The sequence below is a fragment of the Leishmania braziliensis genome, chromosome 2, assembly GCF_000002845.2.
Source record: "Leishmania braziliensis MHOM/BR/75/M2904 complete genome, chromosome 2".
In the NCBI taxonomy this organism is placed as follows: domain Eukaryota; phylum Euglenozoa; class Kinetoplastea; order Trypanosomatida; family Trypanosomatidae; genus Leishmania; species Leishmania braziliensis.
The window spans coordinates 164,784-181,000 of record NC_009295.2 but is presented as its reverse complement, the minus strand read 5'-3'; the positions used below and the strand labels follow the sequence as shown (position 1 = coordinate 181,000).

The following is a 16,217-nucleotide window of genomic DNA, read 5'->3' as shown; positions in this document are numbered from 1 at the left end:
CCACCCCCCGTCTGTACTTCTCGCTCGCTCTCGTTTTCCCGTCAATGAGGGTGGGAGGAATTTTCTGCCGTAGCAGCGCGTCCGCCCAGGCTCCTGGGGGCTGTGCATGTCTGTGACGGAGCTGATCTTCTCTCCTCGAGGCACCTTCATCCGCCACCACCCCACCCCACAGACGCCCCGACTTCTCAAAAAGCGAGAAAAAGACTGAGAATGGGTCGCGCATCGAAGGACAAGCGCGATATTTACTACCGCAAGGCCAAGGAGGAGGGCTACCGTGCTCGCAGCGCATACAAGCTGCTCCAGATAGAGGAGGAGTTTCACATCCTCGACCCGGCCGAGATCCGCACCGGGGCGGTGGACCTGTGTGCCGCGCCTGGCAGCTGGTCGCAGGTGCTCGCCCAGTGCTTCAAGACGATCGGCGCCAACGCGACGGCGGCGGCGGTGGCAGGAGCCGCTCTGCCGGCGCAGACGCCGCGCGTGGTGGCAGTGGACCTGCAAGAGATGGCCCCCATCGATGGGGTCGCCATTCTGCAGGGCGACATAACGAGCGAGGTGACTGCGAACGAGATCATTCGGCTTCTGAACGCGCCGAACTCGACTGGGGGGCCGTGCACCGATGACGAGCAGCAGCAGCAGCCCACCAGCAGCAACCCTTCCTCCTCCTCCTCTTCGCACCCTCCCGTGCTCTGTGCGTCACAGCGGAAGGCGGACATCGTCCTCTGCGACGGCGCCCCCGACGTAACCGGCATGCACGAGCTGGACGAGTACCTGCAGCACCACCTGCTGCTGGCCGCGCTGCACATCACTACGTTCGTGCTTCGGGCTGGTGGCTGCTTCTTGACCAAAATGTTCCGCGGCCCCAACACCGCCTTCCTCATCGCCAAGAGCGAGATCTTCTTCGAGCAGGTGCGTGTGGTGAAGCCGAAGTCATCACGCAACGCGTCCATGGAGAGTTTTCTCCTCTGCCAGGGGTTTCGCATGCCGCCCGGGTACGTGCCTCGGCTCATCAGCGCTGCACCGGCTTCCGCTGTCTCTACCGTCTCAGGAGGTTCTGCATCGGCGAGCACCGGCTATGGCTCTCGAGCAGAGGCTGAGAATGAAGAGGATATGAAGGGAGGACGTAGAGAGAGAGCCACCGTGAGCGGCGGCCGACTTCGCGCCAGCGGCTTCACGCCGGAGGCGCCGTCGTACTGCTACGGCACGACTGCGTCTTCCTCGCACGTGCCGGCTGGGAGCGCCGCGGCGGCAGCAGGACAAGGTGTTGCGCTCGACAGCCAGCGGACGTCTTGCACGCTCGCAGAGAGAGTCCTGGCTCCGTTCCTCTCCTGCGGTGACCTTTCGGGGTTTGACGCCGACATGTGCTACGACAGGGATGAGGAGGTTGGCGTGCTGGAGCCGGTGCAGCCTCCGCTTCAGGCACCGTACTTGACTGCCGCCGCTGCTTCGCTGTCACTGTCCGCAGAGGTTGCCGGCGGACAAGACACGCGGGGGGCGGGGGTGCCACAAAGTAAAAAATTGCGTGTGGAGTCGCAGGTGGGTGCTGTGGAGGACGACCCCAATGCAAGTGAAGAGCAGCAGCAATGAGGTACCCCCCCGCAATCCTCCCCCCGGCTGGCGCGCGCACGCCTCCGCCTCTTCTTCTTCCACCTCCTCCTCGCTCAGGGAAGGCTCGAGGAACACATTCCGTAGAAGATAAGCAGCTAAGCTCGCACCTACGTTAAGGGGCTGCATTGCAGTAGCACGTCCTGCAGAGCGCAATCGGGCCACACTGTGACGGGTGAGGTGGGGTGTAGGTCTGTGCATCCGCCTTGTGATGTGTGGTAGAGAAAGCGAGCGCGTGCTGGGCGACGGACGGGTGCGGTGCTGCTCGCCGTGTGTGTGTGTGTGTGCGTGTGTGTGGGTTGGTGGTGGTGGTGGTGGTCCTTCCCCCCCCCTTCCCCGACACTCCTGCCCTGTTCCTCACCTCCCATCGTAAAGGTGACAAACTACAACGAGGGCGGTTCTGGCGTGATGACTGAAGAAAGAGGGGCGGCGGCATGTCGTCGCCCTGGATGAGATGAAGCCGTAGTTTTCAGGCCTCTACACGAGGCTGCGGTCCCCCCTCTTACCACTCATGCTGTGTGAGGAAGGCCGCCTGCCGCGTCTCTCCTTCGTTCTGCGTTTTCCTGCGAGTGTGAGTCTCTCGCGCTGGACTGTTACGCCCCCCCCTCTCCCTCTCTCCTGCCTCTCTCTCTTTACCCCCTTTTGCTCTTGTCGCGCGCGGCTTTCCCATCACGTGCGTGTTTTGGCTGCTGCGGCTCCCTTCTCGTCTTCCTCTTCCCCCCCTCCCCACACACACACACACACACACACTCGAGCTGTCTTTCTAACATTTCGCTCCTCAAGTCTTCAGCCGTGCACTTCATTACTGTCGTATTCCCCAGCCCCCTCCCCCCTCCCCTCCTTCCCCCCTCTCTCCGCGTGCGTGCTGCGCTCTTTAAAGTCACTGCAGAGGACTCCCATTAGGAAATACCCACTCCTCCTCTCCCCCTCCTCCCTGTCCGCCCTCTCCATTCCCGCGACTTGGGGCTTCGCTGAGCAGCTTCCTTCGCGAATCCTGCGGCTGTGGAAAGCCCTGCGTAGGGGTTGCCTTCTCAGACGTGCCTACCGAGAGCCTGCGAGAGCCCTGTGCCTGTGGCCCGATAGAGACAGAGAGCGTCTGGAGCTTGCGCCGCTGGCCCTCTGAGGTGTCCGCACTCGTTCCCCTCTCGGTTCCCCACCAGCGCCTTTTTCCCTAACGAACCAAGGCCCAGTCGCCGTCATGATCCCGGGCGGCTCCGTAGACTGCGCCCACACCCTCGAGGTGGCCGAAGACTACTACGGCAAGGGCGACCGTCGGACAGCGCGCGAGCTGCTGCAGTCTATCGTCACGACCGACGTCGCGGTGGATGACGGAGACTCGATCCGTGCCAAGGAGCAGGCGGTCTACCGCCTGGCGGAGCTCCTGACAGTCACCAAAGACGGTGAGGCCGCCATCCAGCTGCTGTCGGATGTGCGGCCGTTCTTCCAGGTGCTGCCAAAGGCGAAGACGACAAAGATGGTGCGGAAGTTATTCGAGCACATTGTGCAGTGCGGCGTGCCGCTGAAGCAGCAGGAGGCGATATGCCTGGAAACGGTGGACTGGGCCCGCAAGGAGCGCCGCACCTTCCTGCGTCACCGCCTGCAGCTCCGCTACGTGGAGATTCTCTTCGCTGAGAACCGTAAGAACGACGCTCTGGCGTCGCTGAGCGCGCTGCTCAAGGAGGTGCGCCGCCTGGACGACCGTACGCTGCTGCTCGACATCTACCTCCTGGAGAGCAAGCTCTACTACGCCGTCATGGATATTCAGAAGGCGAGGGCGGCGCTCGTCTCGGCACGCACAACGGCGAACAGCATCTACTGCCCGCCCCTCTCGCAGGCGGAGATCGACCTCCAGTCCGGCGTTCTGCACGCAGACGAGAAAGACAACAAGACCGCGTACTCTTACCTATACGAGGCCTTTGAGGGGTTCCACCAGCTTGGCGACCAGGCCCGGCAGGCGCGCCGCTCGCTTCGCTACATGATCCTGTCGAAGATCTCTACAGACAGCCCTGACGAGCTTGCGACGCTGCTCTCGTCCAAGAGCGTGCTGGAGTACAAGGGTGCCGACGTGGACGCGTTGCGCGGTATCGCCGACGCCTACAACAAGCAGGACACGCATCTCTTCAACAACATTCTGGCCAAGTGCCGCACCGAGGCAGAGGAGTCCGGCGCCGGTGGCGGCAGCGACACGAACCTCCTCGCCGATGAGGTGGTGCGTCGGCAGGTGAACGACATGTACAACACGCTGCTGGAGCGTCATATATTGAAGGTGGTGTCGCCGTACAACCGCGTGCAGATCGCCTACGTGAGCAGCCTGCTGAAGCTGGATGCCATGGTTGTAGAGCAGAAGCTGTCGCAGCTCATTCTTGATCGCAAGCTGCGCGGCATCGTTGATCAGCAGCATCGCTGCCTCATTCTCTTCGACGACGAGGCAGCTGAGGCGTCCAAGCCAGACAAGGATGGCGGAGAGGACTTCTACGACAACGCTGCGGACGCCGCCGCCGCGGCGGACCAGGCGCCGACAACGCTCTACCAGGACGCGCTCACGGCACTGGAGTGCTACAACACGCTCGTCACGGCGCTCTTCGACAAAATCAACGGAAAGTTCGACGCGCTCGTCGAGGAGAACATCGCGAAGCACAGGGGCGCCAAAGCAAAGGAAAACGAGGACGAGGCAAACCGCAAGAACAAGCGAGGCGGCATCAGCAGCACCAAAGACGCAGCCGCCGACCGGGGCGGGAAGAACGACAAGTCTGACAGTGGCAACAAGCCGACAAGGCCTGGAGACAAGCGCAGGTGACTCACAGCGTCCTGTGAACACCATGTTCCCCCCCCTCTCCCCCTCGCCCCCACACGCAGCGAAGCGGGTCGGGGCGGTGTTGACGTGTCCCCCGCGTCTGTGCGTGCGGTGCACATCTTTTCTCACCTAACGTTTTTCCCCTTTCGCTGGAATTTGTCGTGGCCGATACGTGGCCACTGTGGTGGGCGCGAATGGCGCTTGCTCGGTGCGGTCTCTCTCTCTCTCTCTCTCTGTGTGTGATGCGTAAGTGGTTGCGTGACTCATGTATCCGTGGTTTCGTGTGTGTGTGTGGGGGGGGGGTGGGTGGGGAGGGAGGCAGGGGGGCACTTGTGGCGGCGCTGAGAACGCATGTCTCTCCTCTCTCTCTCTGTTGCCCCTAACCCTTCCCCTCGCTCAGCAAACAACGCCGCCCGTAAGGGGAAAAGTAAAGCATTAAAGGCCTTCCCCCCTTTGCCGCTCGTCACGGCAGTGCGGCGGCGGGGGAGGGGGAGCAAGAGAGCGGTGCATGGGGAGTGTGAAGGGGGAGAAGAAGCGAGCGATAAAGGTGTGGCCATGCTGCTCAGGCTGATGAAACGCAGGCGTTTCTCTGTGCTGAGCTTCCCTGGGAGGGGTGAAGGCGGAGGCCACCGATCGACATCCCTCCCCCCCTCCCCCCAGCATGTCTCTCTCTCTGTACCACAGGCTACTCACATTGTACGGGCCGCTGACCTGAGAGACATTGCCACCTCTGCCACGGTGCAGCTATCCTCTACCCGCCGTTCCCCCCCGTCTTCCCTCCCCTCTCTCTGCTGCGATGGTGCAGTGCAGAGAGTTCACTCTTTCCTCCTCCCCTGCCCGAAATGTACGCGACTGCTCCGTGTCCTCCTTTAGGGTTCACCTCAGCTTCTCTCTACTCCCCCTCTCTTTCCTCCCCTCTGTCTGTCTACCGGTGTGCTGCCGTGGCGTTCTCTGCCCCCTTCTTCTCCTGTGCTTGCATATCAGCGCATCTTTGCTGTTGTGCGGGGACTTTGCGGGTTTTCTCATGTCTTCTGTGGGTCCCCCTCTCTTTCGAGGGTGGTGGTAGTAGCGGCGTACAACTGGCCAGCTGCGGCACTCCTCTTCGAACGCCGTTCCCTGTCTTTCTCCACCCCACCTACCCCCACCCTCTCTCTCTTGCGGGGGCTATTGGTGGTGTCTAGCAGTCGTAGTTTCGTCGGCGACGACATCACGGGTGGGCAGGCTTACACACGTGCGTTCCTACGCTCATTAGCGTCCACATGAAGGGACGGTGGGGAGAGAGAGAGGGAGGCAGCGCCGCGTGCGTGTACACGGAGAGAGAGGCACCGTGGCGACTTACCGGGACCGTTGCCGATCTTCTCAGTGCGTGCTCCCTCGTGCGTACGCCTCCTCTCCATGTTTGGACACACGCCTTCTGCGCATCCCCGTCATTCAGCTCCTCCCCCTGTACAAGCTCCTTGCACACCCCTCCACACCCCCTCCCTCCCTCTTCCACGCCTAAGTACGCACGGCACCCCTTGTCGTGCGCAGCTTGTTCCTCACACCCACACACGCACCCACACGCACACCCACACCCACACCCACACACCCACACCCACACCCACACACCCACACCCACACCCACACCCACACCCACACCCACACCCACACCCACACCCACACCCACACCCACACCCACACCCACACCCACACCCACACCCACACCCACACCCACACCCACACCCACACCCACACCCACACCCACACCCACACACACTCACGCGCGCGACGCTTTGCTGTTTTCGGACGAGCAAGCAAAAGAGAGGCCCGGCAAGCGACGACGGAGAGGGGGAGGGGGAGATGACGCACGTAGACGCTGCTGCACACCGCACGGACGGTGGCAGGCACGGCAGCGGCAGCGGTGATGAATCGAAGATGAAGAAAGTAAAGCCGGAGGAGTACGAGCACCCGTTCTGGCACGTGTATCGCCAACGCGGCGCGGACTACTGGGATTACAAGAACACGCGGGTGGACTTCAACACCAACTTGGCCCCGTACGAGCTGCAGCAGAAAATCGGGCGCGGCAAGTACTCAGAGGTCTTTCGCGGCCGAAACCGAAACAACGGCTGCTTGTGTGTTCTGAAGCTCCTCAAGCCCGTACGTCACCAAAAAATCCTGCGTGAGATCAGCATCCTACGCAACCTCTGCGGTGGTCCGAACGTCGTCCGCCTCCTCGATGTCCTGCGCGACACCGACTCGCAGACGGTCGTGCTCGTCACCGAGTACGTGCACCACCCAACAACGCTGCGCAACCTCCTCTACTCAAATAAGCTCACCAACTTTGACATGCGCTACTACCTGTACGAGATACTACGCTCGCTGGACTTCGCCCACCGCCGCGGCATCTTTCACCGCGACATCAAGCCCTACAACGTCATGATCGATCACGAGCGCAAGATCCTGCGTGTGATTGACTGGGGCCTGGGCGAGTACTACATCCACGGACAGGCACTCAACTGCGGCGTGGCAACTCGGCACTACAAGGGGCCTGAGCTGCTGGTTGGCTACCGCCACTACGACTACTCGCTCGATATCTGGTGCCTCGGGTGTGTGCTGGCGGGCCTGCTCTTCCACTGCGACCCCTTCTTCGTCGGCGCCAGCAACGAGGATCAGCTCCTTCAGATTGTGGCTGTGTTTGGGAAAAAGGCGCTGTTTCGCTACCTCGACAAGTACCAGTGCCGCCTCTCCCGCGTGGTGGAGTCGAGCCTGCACAACCTCCCTGACGAGCACGTTGACTGGTGCCGGTACATTAAGAAAGGATCGATCCAGGAGTCGTGGTGCGACGCAACTGCCCTGGACTTGCTTGATAAGATGCTCCAGTTCGACCATCAGGACCGCATCATGGCCCATGAGGCGATGCAACACCCCTTCTTTGCTCCCGTGCGTGATGCGCTGGCGAAGGATCCGCAGGAGCGCTACCCTGTAGCAAGGCGCTGAGCAAAAGGTGACAGGGAGGACAACATCCCGGATGTGCCGCACCCACGTCACCATCACAGCCAGTTAGGGGAGGCTGAGGGAGAGGTAAGGGAGCGTGCGCCGCTGCTTCATCCCGCATCGCTCGATAGTCACGATGAGAGGAGGGCGTTAGGTGGGCAGATTGAATCGTTGTGTGTGTGTGTGTTGTAGCGCGATGCAGCTGGCAGTGACCGATCGTGAGCACCGCTGTTCGTAAAGCGGCTCGCCTTTTGTGGCGGTTTCATTCCTCCTCCTCCTCCTCCCCCTCCCACCTCCCCCCGCTCTCTTCACTGCGATCCGCACGGGACGGTCTGTGGGTCTTTGTCGGACACCCCCCTCTCTTCCTCTTTTCCCCTGTCTCTTGCTGGTTAGCTGAGCTGCTTGCCATCTTTGTCGGCTTGCCAGACTCGTGTCTTTGCCGGCTTCCGTGGTTGTTGCTGTATGATGTTTGCACTTCTCTTTCTCTCCTCGTCTTCCTCCGCTATACATGCCTCGCTCTCCCTCGCCTGTAATTACCTGTCTCCGCTCTCTCTCTCGCGCGCGCGCGCTCTCTCTCTCTCTCTCTGTTTATCACCTTCCTTGCCCCGACTTGGCCGGGTGGTGGCTCCTGTTGTTCGTTGCTGTTCGGCGCTTCTGTGGGTGGGCCTGGACGTCTCCTGTCAGCCGACATTTTGCGTTGTTGTTGGTCGTTCACTTTCGGGTCGCCGTGGCGTTGTATGTGTGTGTGTGTGTATGTGTGTGTGTGTGTGTGTGTGTGCGTGCGCGCGCGTTCTCCTCTCTCTCTCTCTTCGTAACTGCAAGATGAAACACGAGCCGATGCTGGCCCACTCGGCCCTTTCTCTTCCCTCCCTCTCCCTTCCTCTCACTGCTGATGAGGCAGGCGGGAGAGGCTATACAGACGGAGGGCCGGCGAGTGTATGAGAGGGAGCCGGGATGTAGGGTGGGGGGTGGGCGCTACTAAGAGTAAGGGGACGGGGTATGAAGGGGGGGGGGTGGCGGTGATGGCGTCGTGCAGCACTGTTCTCTCTCCTTCACCTGTTCTGTTGCCGAGGTGCGCGTGCCTGCATGCGTGTGTGTGGGAGGAAGAGGGGGTGATGTGCAGCACAGGGCGGGGGCAAACGGAAATGGAGGCTTCCCGCACGGGCTTACCTTCGCATGCAGGCTCCGCTGCACACAGGCGCCAATGGCGCATGCAATGGCGTCAGTTGGGCGCGCAAACGAGGAAAACGAAGTGCCTTAGTGATCGGTGGACCTGCACGTGTGGACCCTCGCCTGCTCCTCGTCTACCCTCCCCTCCCCTCCCTCTCTCTCACCCAGTCGTGCTTGCTTTCACTCGCTTCAGCCTTCTCTCTCTCTCCTCTCACGCCCCCTGTTGTGTGTCTTGGCTCAACGGCGAAACACATCGTGTGCTCGTGTGCGGTGATGGAGGCGCGCGGTCCCCTCACCATCGCGTAGGAGCCTCTCCTCTCTCTCTCTCTGCATCTCTTTCTCTCTCTCTCTGCCAAGGATTGACGCTTCAGATAATGCGCAATGCCTACATCAGAGCTCTGGCGCCTCTCGCGAGTAGGTCCTCTCCCGCGCCTTCCAGTAGTAGCAGCCTCGCCACAGTGGCAACGACGCTGCATGTCTCTCGCCGTGGGCATGCGGGGCACAACTCTGGTCATAATGAGCGTCGTGGGCGGCGAGGAGGGCGCCTGCAGGGGCAGCAGTGTGGTCACGCGGTGCCACAAACCAACGCTAGCGTGGCTGCGAGTACAGCGCTGACATCCCCGCACGCCCGCGGCGCCTTTCATGACTTCCTTCGCGCCCGAAATTCACCGTTCATCGGCAGCGGCAGCGGCACCGCTGCTGCTGCGGTGCCGCTGCCCAACGATCTAATACGTACCACCTCCCCTCTTCATCCTCATGAACCTTCACAGCACCAGTCAAGCGTTCTTCCGCACGATAGCGCCGGGCTAAGCGGTGCGTCAGCCGAGCAAAGGAGCCGCGCGAGAGGAGGCGTAGCGCGTGGGACACCAAGCGGTACCACGCCAGAGTTATCGTGGTCGTCGTCTTCACCGCCATCCTCTCCGCCATTACCCCGCGCGGTTCCTGCGAGTGCTGCTGAGGAGCAGAGAAAACAGCAGCGGGTGCTGCTCGAGGAAGAGACGGGCCGACGCGGCTCCAGTACTCCGCCGGTGCTGAGCGAATGGTCGTTGGGCCTTCCGGACGCAGCGGCGAGGAGGGGTGAGCGGCGGGGCAACCCGCAGAGTCGTGGGCAGCGACGAGGACGCGGTTGCGATGATGTGAACAAGGAGGGAGATGTAAATGGCAGCACTGCACAGCGAGGTGGACGGCAGGACTTCAGAGAGCGGAGACGTCACAGTGTGCAGCAGCACCGTCATGATGCCCTCGAGCTTGCACGACGTCAAACTTCCGCGGGCATTGCGAAGCGACACCTGCATGAGTACGAGCAGGCATGTCTGCATGCATACCATATCTTGAAGCAGGTTGAATGGAGCCTCGCCAGCTGGGCCTGGGCTCAGCGACAAGGACAACGGCATGGCGACTCCGGACACAGCAGCAGCAGCGTCAGACGTAGCAACGTTAGCGAGCACGCGTCGGGTGTGAGGGCGCCGCAGCTTACCGAGGGACCAGTCGCTGCCGGTGAATCCGTCCCCAAGCTCGCCGGCGAGGACATGGACGCCGTCGACGCACGCTTTTTCGAGTACGCTGGGCAGATCCAGCGCACGCTGCATCAGCTGACCCCACGCCATTTTGATGCCGTTCGCGAGTACCGCCTGCGAGCACAGCCACGCAGCGGCTTCCCATCATCCACCGCGGCCACTCCGCCGTCTCGGCCGCGACACGCCGAGGGCCCGTCTGCGCCCCGATCTGAATCGCCGGGGGACTCTCCGGGGCAGCAGCTGCTACTCTTGCGTCTTCTGTGGCGCCTACTGCACATCCAGCGGCTCTTCATCAGCATTGGCCGACGCGCCTTGCTGCCGCGCAGCGCCGTTGACGTTTATGTGAACTCCTCGAGCTGCCAGTACGGCATTCGCGAGGTGCTGCGCGTTCTCGGGAGCGAGCTTGCGCGGTCGACCCTCTCAGCGAGCACCCCCCGGCACCTCCACGGGCCGCGTGGTCAGTCGTGGCGAGAGCACGACGACCCTGCAGCACTGCCGCCCTCACCCCCAGCCCTTCTCTTCTCTAACAAGGAACTCTTCCAGCTCTTTTACGCTGTCCTGTGCATTCCGAGCGAGGAGGCCCCTGGTGTTCCGCTGTACGACCTGTCCACTGACAACTCCACTTCTCCATCGAGTGTTGCCTCGGATCGGCACGCAGCTACCTCCCCCTCCTCTCACCTTGCTGGTGTTGCGTTTCAGCAGTTCCAGCGAGACTGCATCGCGGCCGGCGCCGAGGCTGCCCGTATGCCGCTGGACGAGTGGTGTGTGCGTTGGTGGGCGCATCAGTACGCGGTTCTTGGGTCGGTGGGCGCAGTGTGGACACCACCGTTGTCGATGGGCGAGGCCATGGATGTACTTCAGGCCTGCATGTACGCAACGGCGAGCGCGCAGGTTCTCGCGACGGCAGCACCTCCTTACGTCGCCCAGCAGCGGCGCAATCTGCAACAGAGACTTCTTACTCCATTCACATACTTCGAGACCCCACCGCAAGGCGCCACCGCCGGTGACCGCCGCCGTCGCAGACACCGAGGGTCTGCGACCGCATCGGAGAGCAGCAGCGGCGTCGTTGAGGAGGCGGAGTTATCGCCACTTCGCGTGCCAGACCGCCGGTATTACCCGCAGCTGTCTGGCGCCTTGGGTGGCAATCGTGTGGCGCTGCGCATTCCATATCACCTCGGTCAGCGCTATGTGGAAGTTTTTCTGGCGTACCTGCTCTCGAGTGTGTCTACTGCACCAGAGTCGGGAGAGGCGAAGGAGTCGGCGACGACGGCAACGGAGACGGTGGCGGCGGGTATTGAGCATCTTCTCCGTGACCGCGGCCGCGATACGGTGCGCGACGTTGCGCTCCTCTGCACGGCCATCCTCTTCTTTGAGGTCTTCTCGCCTATGACGGCTGCCTTCATGGCGTACGCGGCACCACTGTGCAGAGAACAAGTGGAACTTCTCAGCGGACATGAGATCAGCTGTGTGCTGCTCGCGTACGCATCGCTGCAGCGCTGGGAGAAGGCAGGCGGCGCTCGCACCGGTGGCGCCTCTACGCCGGCTAGCGGCTCGAACGCGCACACCGACTCGAGGGCGGCGGGAAGTCGTGGCGACCCGCTACACGATCCCACCGTGGCTGTTCAAAGTGCGTCGACCGCCTCTGCAAGGACTGCCGCTGCTCCCTGCTCCAGCGCAGGCAAGGATGCTTGGAACACGGATCCACCGGAAGCAGCCGTGGCCCCAGAGCCCTCGCCACAACTGCCACCGCCACCGCAGCCGGACCATCAAAGCACCGGTGATCACCACAGCCGCAGCCGCCGGAGTACTTCCACTCGATCATCGCCGCCATCGAATGAAAAGACGACGTCAACGAGTCCACAGTCGCCATGCCATGCGCCGTGGCACCTCTTCTACGTCACACTTGCTTCCCGCGCCGGCCAGCTCAGCGACACTCTTAGCGAAGATGACGTGACACGTGTGCTGCGGGCGATGGAGCTGACCGAAATCGAGCACGACGACCTGCGCCGCGCGTTGGAGTCCTCGCTGCGCCTGCGGAGCATGCGGCGACGTGTTCTTTATGAGCCGTAGTGGATGCGATGTTCCCTGTGCAGGGCTTGCGCGTAGGAGAGCGAGCGGCAGCAGCGGCAGAGTGGGAGAGGGGAAGTGGGGGGCGGAGAGGCGTCACGGGATCGTGTCGCTATCAAAGCTCCCGCTCCCTGCTGCTGCTGCTGCGTGTTGTATGTCGACAGAGGGCCGTGAGGCGGTGGCATCAAGCGAGAGTGATGGGGGACGGTGGTGGCGGGTTGCAGTGTATGCGTGTGTGGAATCGCGCAGGGAACAGCGGCTGTCAGCCGACTCCTGTTCTCCCCCTCCCCCCACCGTGATTACTCCACGGCGGAGCATCACATACCCTCCCTCACCTCCCCTCTGCGGCTGCCGTGTGTCCCTTCACCACCACCCTCTGTCGCCTAAGGATGGGACGCCGAGAAGACAACAAGCCTACTTGACCCCGCGACTGCCCCCTCCCCCCTCCCTCATGGACACGTGCTATGGGGTATCTGAGTAGAGATCAGCTCGCTGCTCCGGTGGCTGTGCGCCGGCGCGGCTATACCTGGTGTGGTGCCCTCCTCTCTCTCTCTCTTCTCATGCCTTCTGCCCTTCTCTCACTTCCCCCACTCGCACACTCCTCCCCCTCCCGCCCTTCTCTCACTTCCCCCACTCGCACACGATCGAAAGTGTGCTCGTGCAGTTTTGCTAGCCCCGCATACGTTTCGGAGGAGAGCGGGAGAATGCAAGCCGGCTCCCTGCATGCCCGCGCGTGTAGGTGATTGCCATCGAGCCAGTACACCCAAGCACGTCCCAGGGAGAAGGGAAGAGGAGGCCTGCCTGCGCAGCTCATTTCTGCCCCCCTCCCCCCCCGGGAAGCGCTGCGGGTGCCTCCCACACTGCCTGTAAGCGGTGGGCTTCTCCACCGTCGGAGACGCCAAACGCGCGTGGGTTGATGAGCCGTGGGCACTGTCTTTCTCCATCAGCTAGCGGCGCTTTGCATGAGGCGATGCCGCCGCCGCCGCCGCCGGGTGTGCAGCAGGTCTCACCATCTTCATGTCTGTCACCACCGGCCTGGTCGCCACCACCACGACAGCCGACGACGCAGCGGCTGTGCGTGCTTGCCGCTGGTGTGCTCATCTTTCACGTCCTCACCTCCACCCTACAGGAGATGATCTTTCACCTCCCCAACTTCACGAATCTGCTGCTCCTCTCCTGCGGGGAGACGTTCTGCACAACGGTGCTCGTGGGGCTGCTTCTTGTGTGGGACTGGTACCACCCGCTGCCTGGACGAGCCGCCCCCGAGCACCGAGGCCCTCATGGCCGGTCCGCAGCGACGGCAGTGACGAAGATAACAGCGGAGGTGACACCGCAGGAGCCGCTCTCGAAGTCAGCTCCCACGGTGGGCGACAGCAGCAACACACAAGGGCGGAGCAGTGGCAATGCCGTGTCTCGGTCGCCGGATCCCTTCTGCGACTCTGAGCACCAGCCGCCAAGACAACGGTGCCCATTCGCGCGCGGCGATGGCAGAGGCGCATTCCTAAGTGTGGTTGATGGCTTACCTGAAGCGGCAGCTGCGAGAGCGGATGCTGTAGACTGTGGCAATGGGTCTGCTCTGACTGCGGTTGCGGCACGCTGCCCCTCACCCACGAGGTTCGCTTCATGGTACTCGACAATCTGCCACGTGCTTCACCCTTCCACCGTCTCCCTTCGCTGGTACGTGTGCATTGCTATACTCTTTTCATGTAGCCTGCACCTCACGAACCGCACCTCGTTCCTCCTCAACTACCCCCTGCAGGTGATCTTCAAGTCGAGCAAGCTACTCTGCATGGTCGTGGTGCACCGCTTCTGGGTGCACGATAGCCACGAGGCAGCTGCCTCAGTCTCCGAAGATGAGGCAGGCTCAGACAACGACGACCCACGCAGCTCTGGCCACCAGTGGAGCACCACCGCCGCGTCGGCTCAACACGACGGCGTATTCCATGCGGAGAGCGACTCTGGGCTGCTTGCAGGAGCCAAGGCGCCAGACGCCAGCGAGCGTCACCCGCGCGATGAGCCGCAACATCGTGGGCACCGCGATTCTTCCTCTTCTTCGCCACCTTTAGGTCTCTCTACTGTTGTCGCTGTCAACGTGCCCATCCCAGCGGGGCGGGCATTTGCATCTTCACACCCGCTCGACGATGACCAGCAGCGATCGCGGTGGGGCGCACTTCACAGCAGCGGCCCACGCAGGCGTTCGTGGCGGTGGTGGTGGTCGCGCCTTTGGAATCAGCACTGCAATGATGGCGTGTCGCGATGGTGCCCCGCGAGGGTATGGGCGCGTGTCTCTTCACTCGCGCAGTGCTGCGCCTCCCGGCCCACCACCTTGCCCATCGACGAGTGGGGCCATAGCCAGGCCGTCGTAGGCTTGCGCCAGCGTCTCTCTTATCACGGCGGTGTCTACGGTGGCTACTCTGCCGTCGAGGTGTGGTGTGCTGCAGCTGCCCGGCTTGTGTGGTGGCTGCAACGCCTCCTGCGAGACACGGAGATGATGGCGTGCATTGCCATCGTCGTTGGGCTCATTTCTTTCACTTATGCATCTCACCTGGACATGCACGTCGCTGCAGGCCACCAAAGCTCCAAAGAAGGCCTGGCAGCGTTGGCGAAGGCGGTATCGGCGGAGGCGGCAGCTGAGCAGCACATTCTCGCCGAGAGGCTGCGGGGGAACGCGGCCGCCTCTCTCGCAGGCAGCTATTCCGTAGCTAGCGATGTAGCTGCGCCTGTCAACACCACTGGGCTGGCTCAGCCGGGCGCGCCACTGCCCCTGCCGCCCCCCTCTCTCCCCGCTTCTTCCCCTTCTTCCCTGTTCCACAGCATCACCGCAGCCGTCTTCCGGCTCTCTGCGCCTTGGATGGTGACGCTGATCGGTGTTGTAGGCGTGCTGATGTCCAACACCCTCGACTGCATCATCTACGTGCTGGAAGAGGTGCACTGCTTTCACGCGACGGCGAGGTCGTCGAGAGGGTATAATCGGCGAGTACTACGCCAGCACGAGCGTGCAGCAGGGGGGAGGGCGCCTCTGCTAGCGGGTGTGCAACGTAGGGCAGCGCCGCTGCAGCATCACGCATCCCACCGACCACCTTTTTCGCCTTCCCCACCGTTGTCGTCGTCTCCCCCACGAACCGCGGTGACGGCGCCATCGGATCTGCACCCGGTGTCCCCAACGTCGATGACAGAGCTGCCGGAGCTGATACCGGCCTCGCCACAGGAGTTACTGTTCATGGTGAACGGTATCGCCACGCTGCTCTACATCGGTGGCGTCATCGCCTTGTGGCTGCATGACTGCCTCCTTCTATTTATATGCCGCTTTACGAGCTCCAATGCAGTGGCCACCGCGACCGGGCTCCACGGCGGCGTTGGCGACTTTGTAAGCGCTACTGCGGCTGGACAGCCGGCAGCACGCGAACGTCTGGTCGTCCCAACGAGACCCGCGGGTGGTGCTGCACTGCCAGGCGAGTGCTCCTCGCTGATGGATCGTGAAGAGCAGCAGCTACAGCGGCTCGCTTCCCTTTCCGGATGGCCACCATGGAAAACGCCGTCCGCGCCGCAGCGGCCCTCTGCGACGGACTTCCCCCTCTCCCTATGCATAATCCTCATCGTGTTAGCATCCCTGACGAGCTTGATAGGGACGCTGTGTCTCTTGCGCATTATTGCTGAGTTCACTGGCGTGATGGCCGTCGTCGTGACGAGTGTGCGCAAGGCGCTGACGGTTCTGCTGAGCTTTCTCCTGTACCATCGCCGCTTCACCCTGCTGCACGGGGTCGGGCTGGTAGGGGTGGTGGGCGGTGCTGTCTGGTACGAGTTACAGCAGCGGCGCCGTCGTGGCGTGTAGGAGGGAGGAGCGAAGTGGGCAAGTGTGCAGGGGAAGCGACGAGTAAAGGGGTGCCGAGGATTACCAGGAGCTTCTTGACCTTTGGCTAGGGAGAGAGGGGTGGGTGGGTGGGTGGGGCAATGCAAGGCTCGTAGGCGGCCATGGCGATCGCAACGCCACAATGCGTGACTAGGCTGATCTGCGCATACGTGTAGGCGTCTCTGCGCTCTCTCTTTTTGTTTGCCTCCCGTTGTGTTCGTGCGTCGGCGCGGCTTGTCTCTCC

At 62.5% G+C, this 16,217-nt stretch overlaps 5 protein-coding genes across 5 annotated transcripts; all 5 read left to right on the top strand.

Moving 5' to 3' along the window:
* Window positions 1-210: 210 nt before the first annotated feature.
* LBRM_02_0410 (putative FtsJ-like methyltransferase) lies at window positions 211-1,584 on the top strand (the record flags this gene model as incomplete). Its single annotated transcript, XM_001561504.2, has 1 exon — window positions 211-1,584. The coding sequence occupies one exon, from the start codon at window positions 211-213 to the stop codon at window positions 1,582-1,584; it is 1,374 nt and encodes a 457-aa protein (XP_001561554.2).
* A 1,216-nt stretch (window positions 1,585-2,800) lies between these two features.
* LBRM_02_0400 (putative proteasome regulatory non-ATPase subunit 6) lies at window positions 2,801-4,399 on the top strand (the record flags this gene model as incomplete). The annotated part of the gene is made up of 1 exon (XM_001561503.2): window positions 2,801-4,399. One exon carries the CDS (start codon window positions 2,801-2,803, stop codon window positions 4,397-4,399), a length of 1,599 nt encoding a protein of 532 aa, XP_001561553.1.
* Window positions 4,400-6,235: 1,836 nt separating this feature from the next.
* LBRM_02_0390 (putative casein kinase II, alpha chain) lies at window positions 6,236-7,372 on the top strand (the record flags this gene model as incomplete). The annotated part of the gene is made up of 1 exon (XM_001561502.1): window positions 6,236-7,372. One exon carries the CDS (start codon window positions 6,236-6,238, stop codon window positions 7,370-7,372), a length of 1,137 nt encoding a protein of 378 aa, XP_001561552.1.
* Window positions 7,373-8,484: 1,112 nt separating this feature from the next.
* Window positions 8,485-12,126, top strand: LBRM_02_0380 (conserved hypothetical protein; the record flags this gene model as incomplete). Its single annotated transcript, XM_001561501.1, has 1 exon — window positions 8,485-12,126. The coding sequence occupies one exon, from the start codon at window positions 8,485-8,487 to the stop codon at window positions 12,124-12,126; it is 3,642 nt and encodes a 1,213-aa protein (XP_001561551.1).
* Window positions 12,127-13,039: 913 nt separating this feature from the next.
* Window positions 13,040-15,955, top strand: LBRM_02_0370 (conserved hypothetical protein; the record flags this gene model as incomplete). The annotated part of the gene is made up of 1 exon (XM_001561500.2): window positions 13,040-15,955. The coding sequence occupies one exon, from the start codon at window positions 13,040-13,042 to the stop codon at window positions 15,953-15,955; it is 2,916 nt and encodes a 971-aa protein (XP_001561550.2).
* Between the last annotated feature and the right edge of the window lie 262 nt (window positions 15,956-16,217).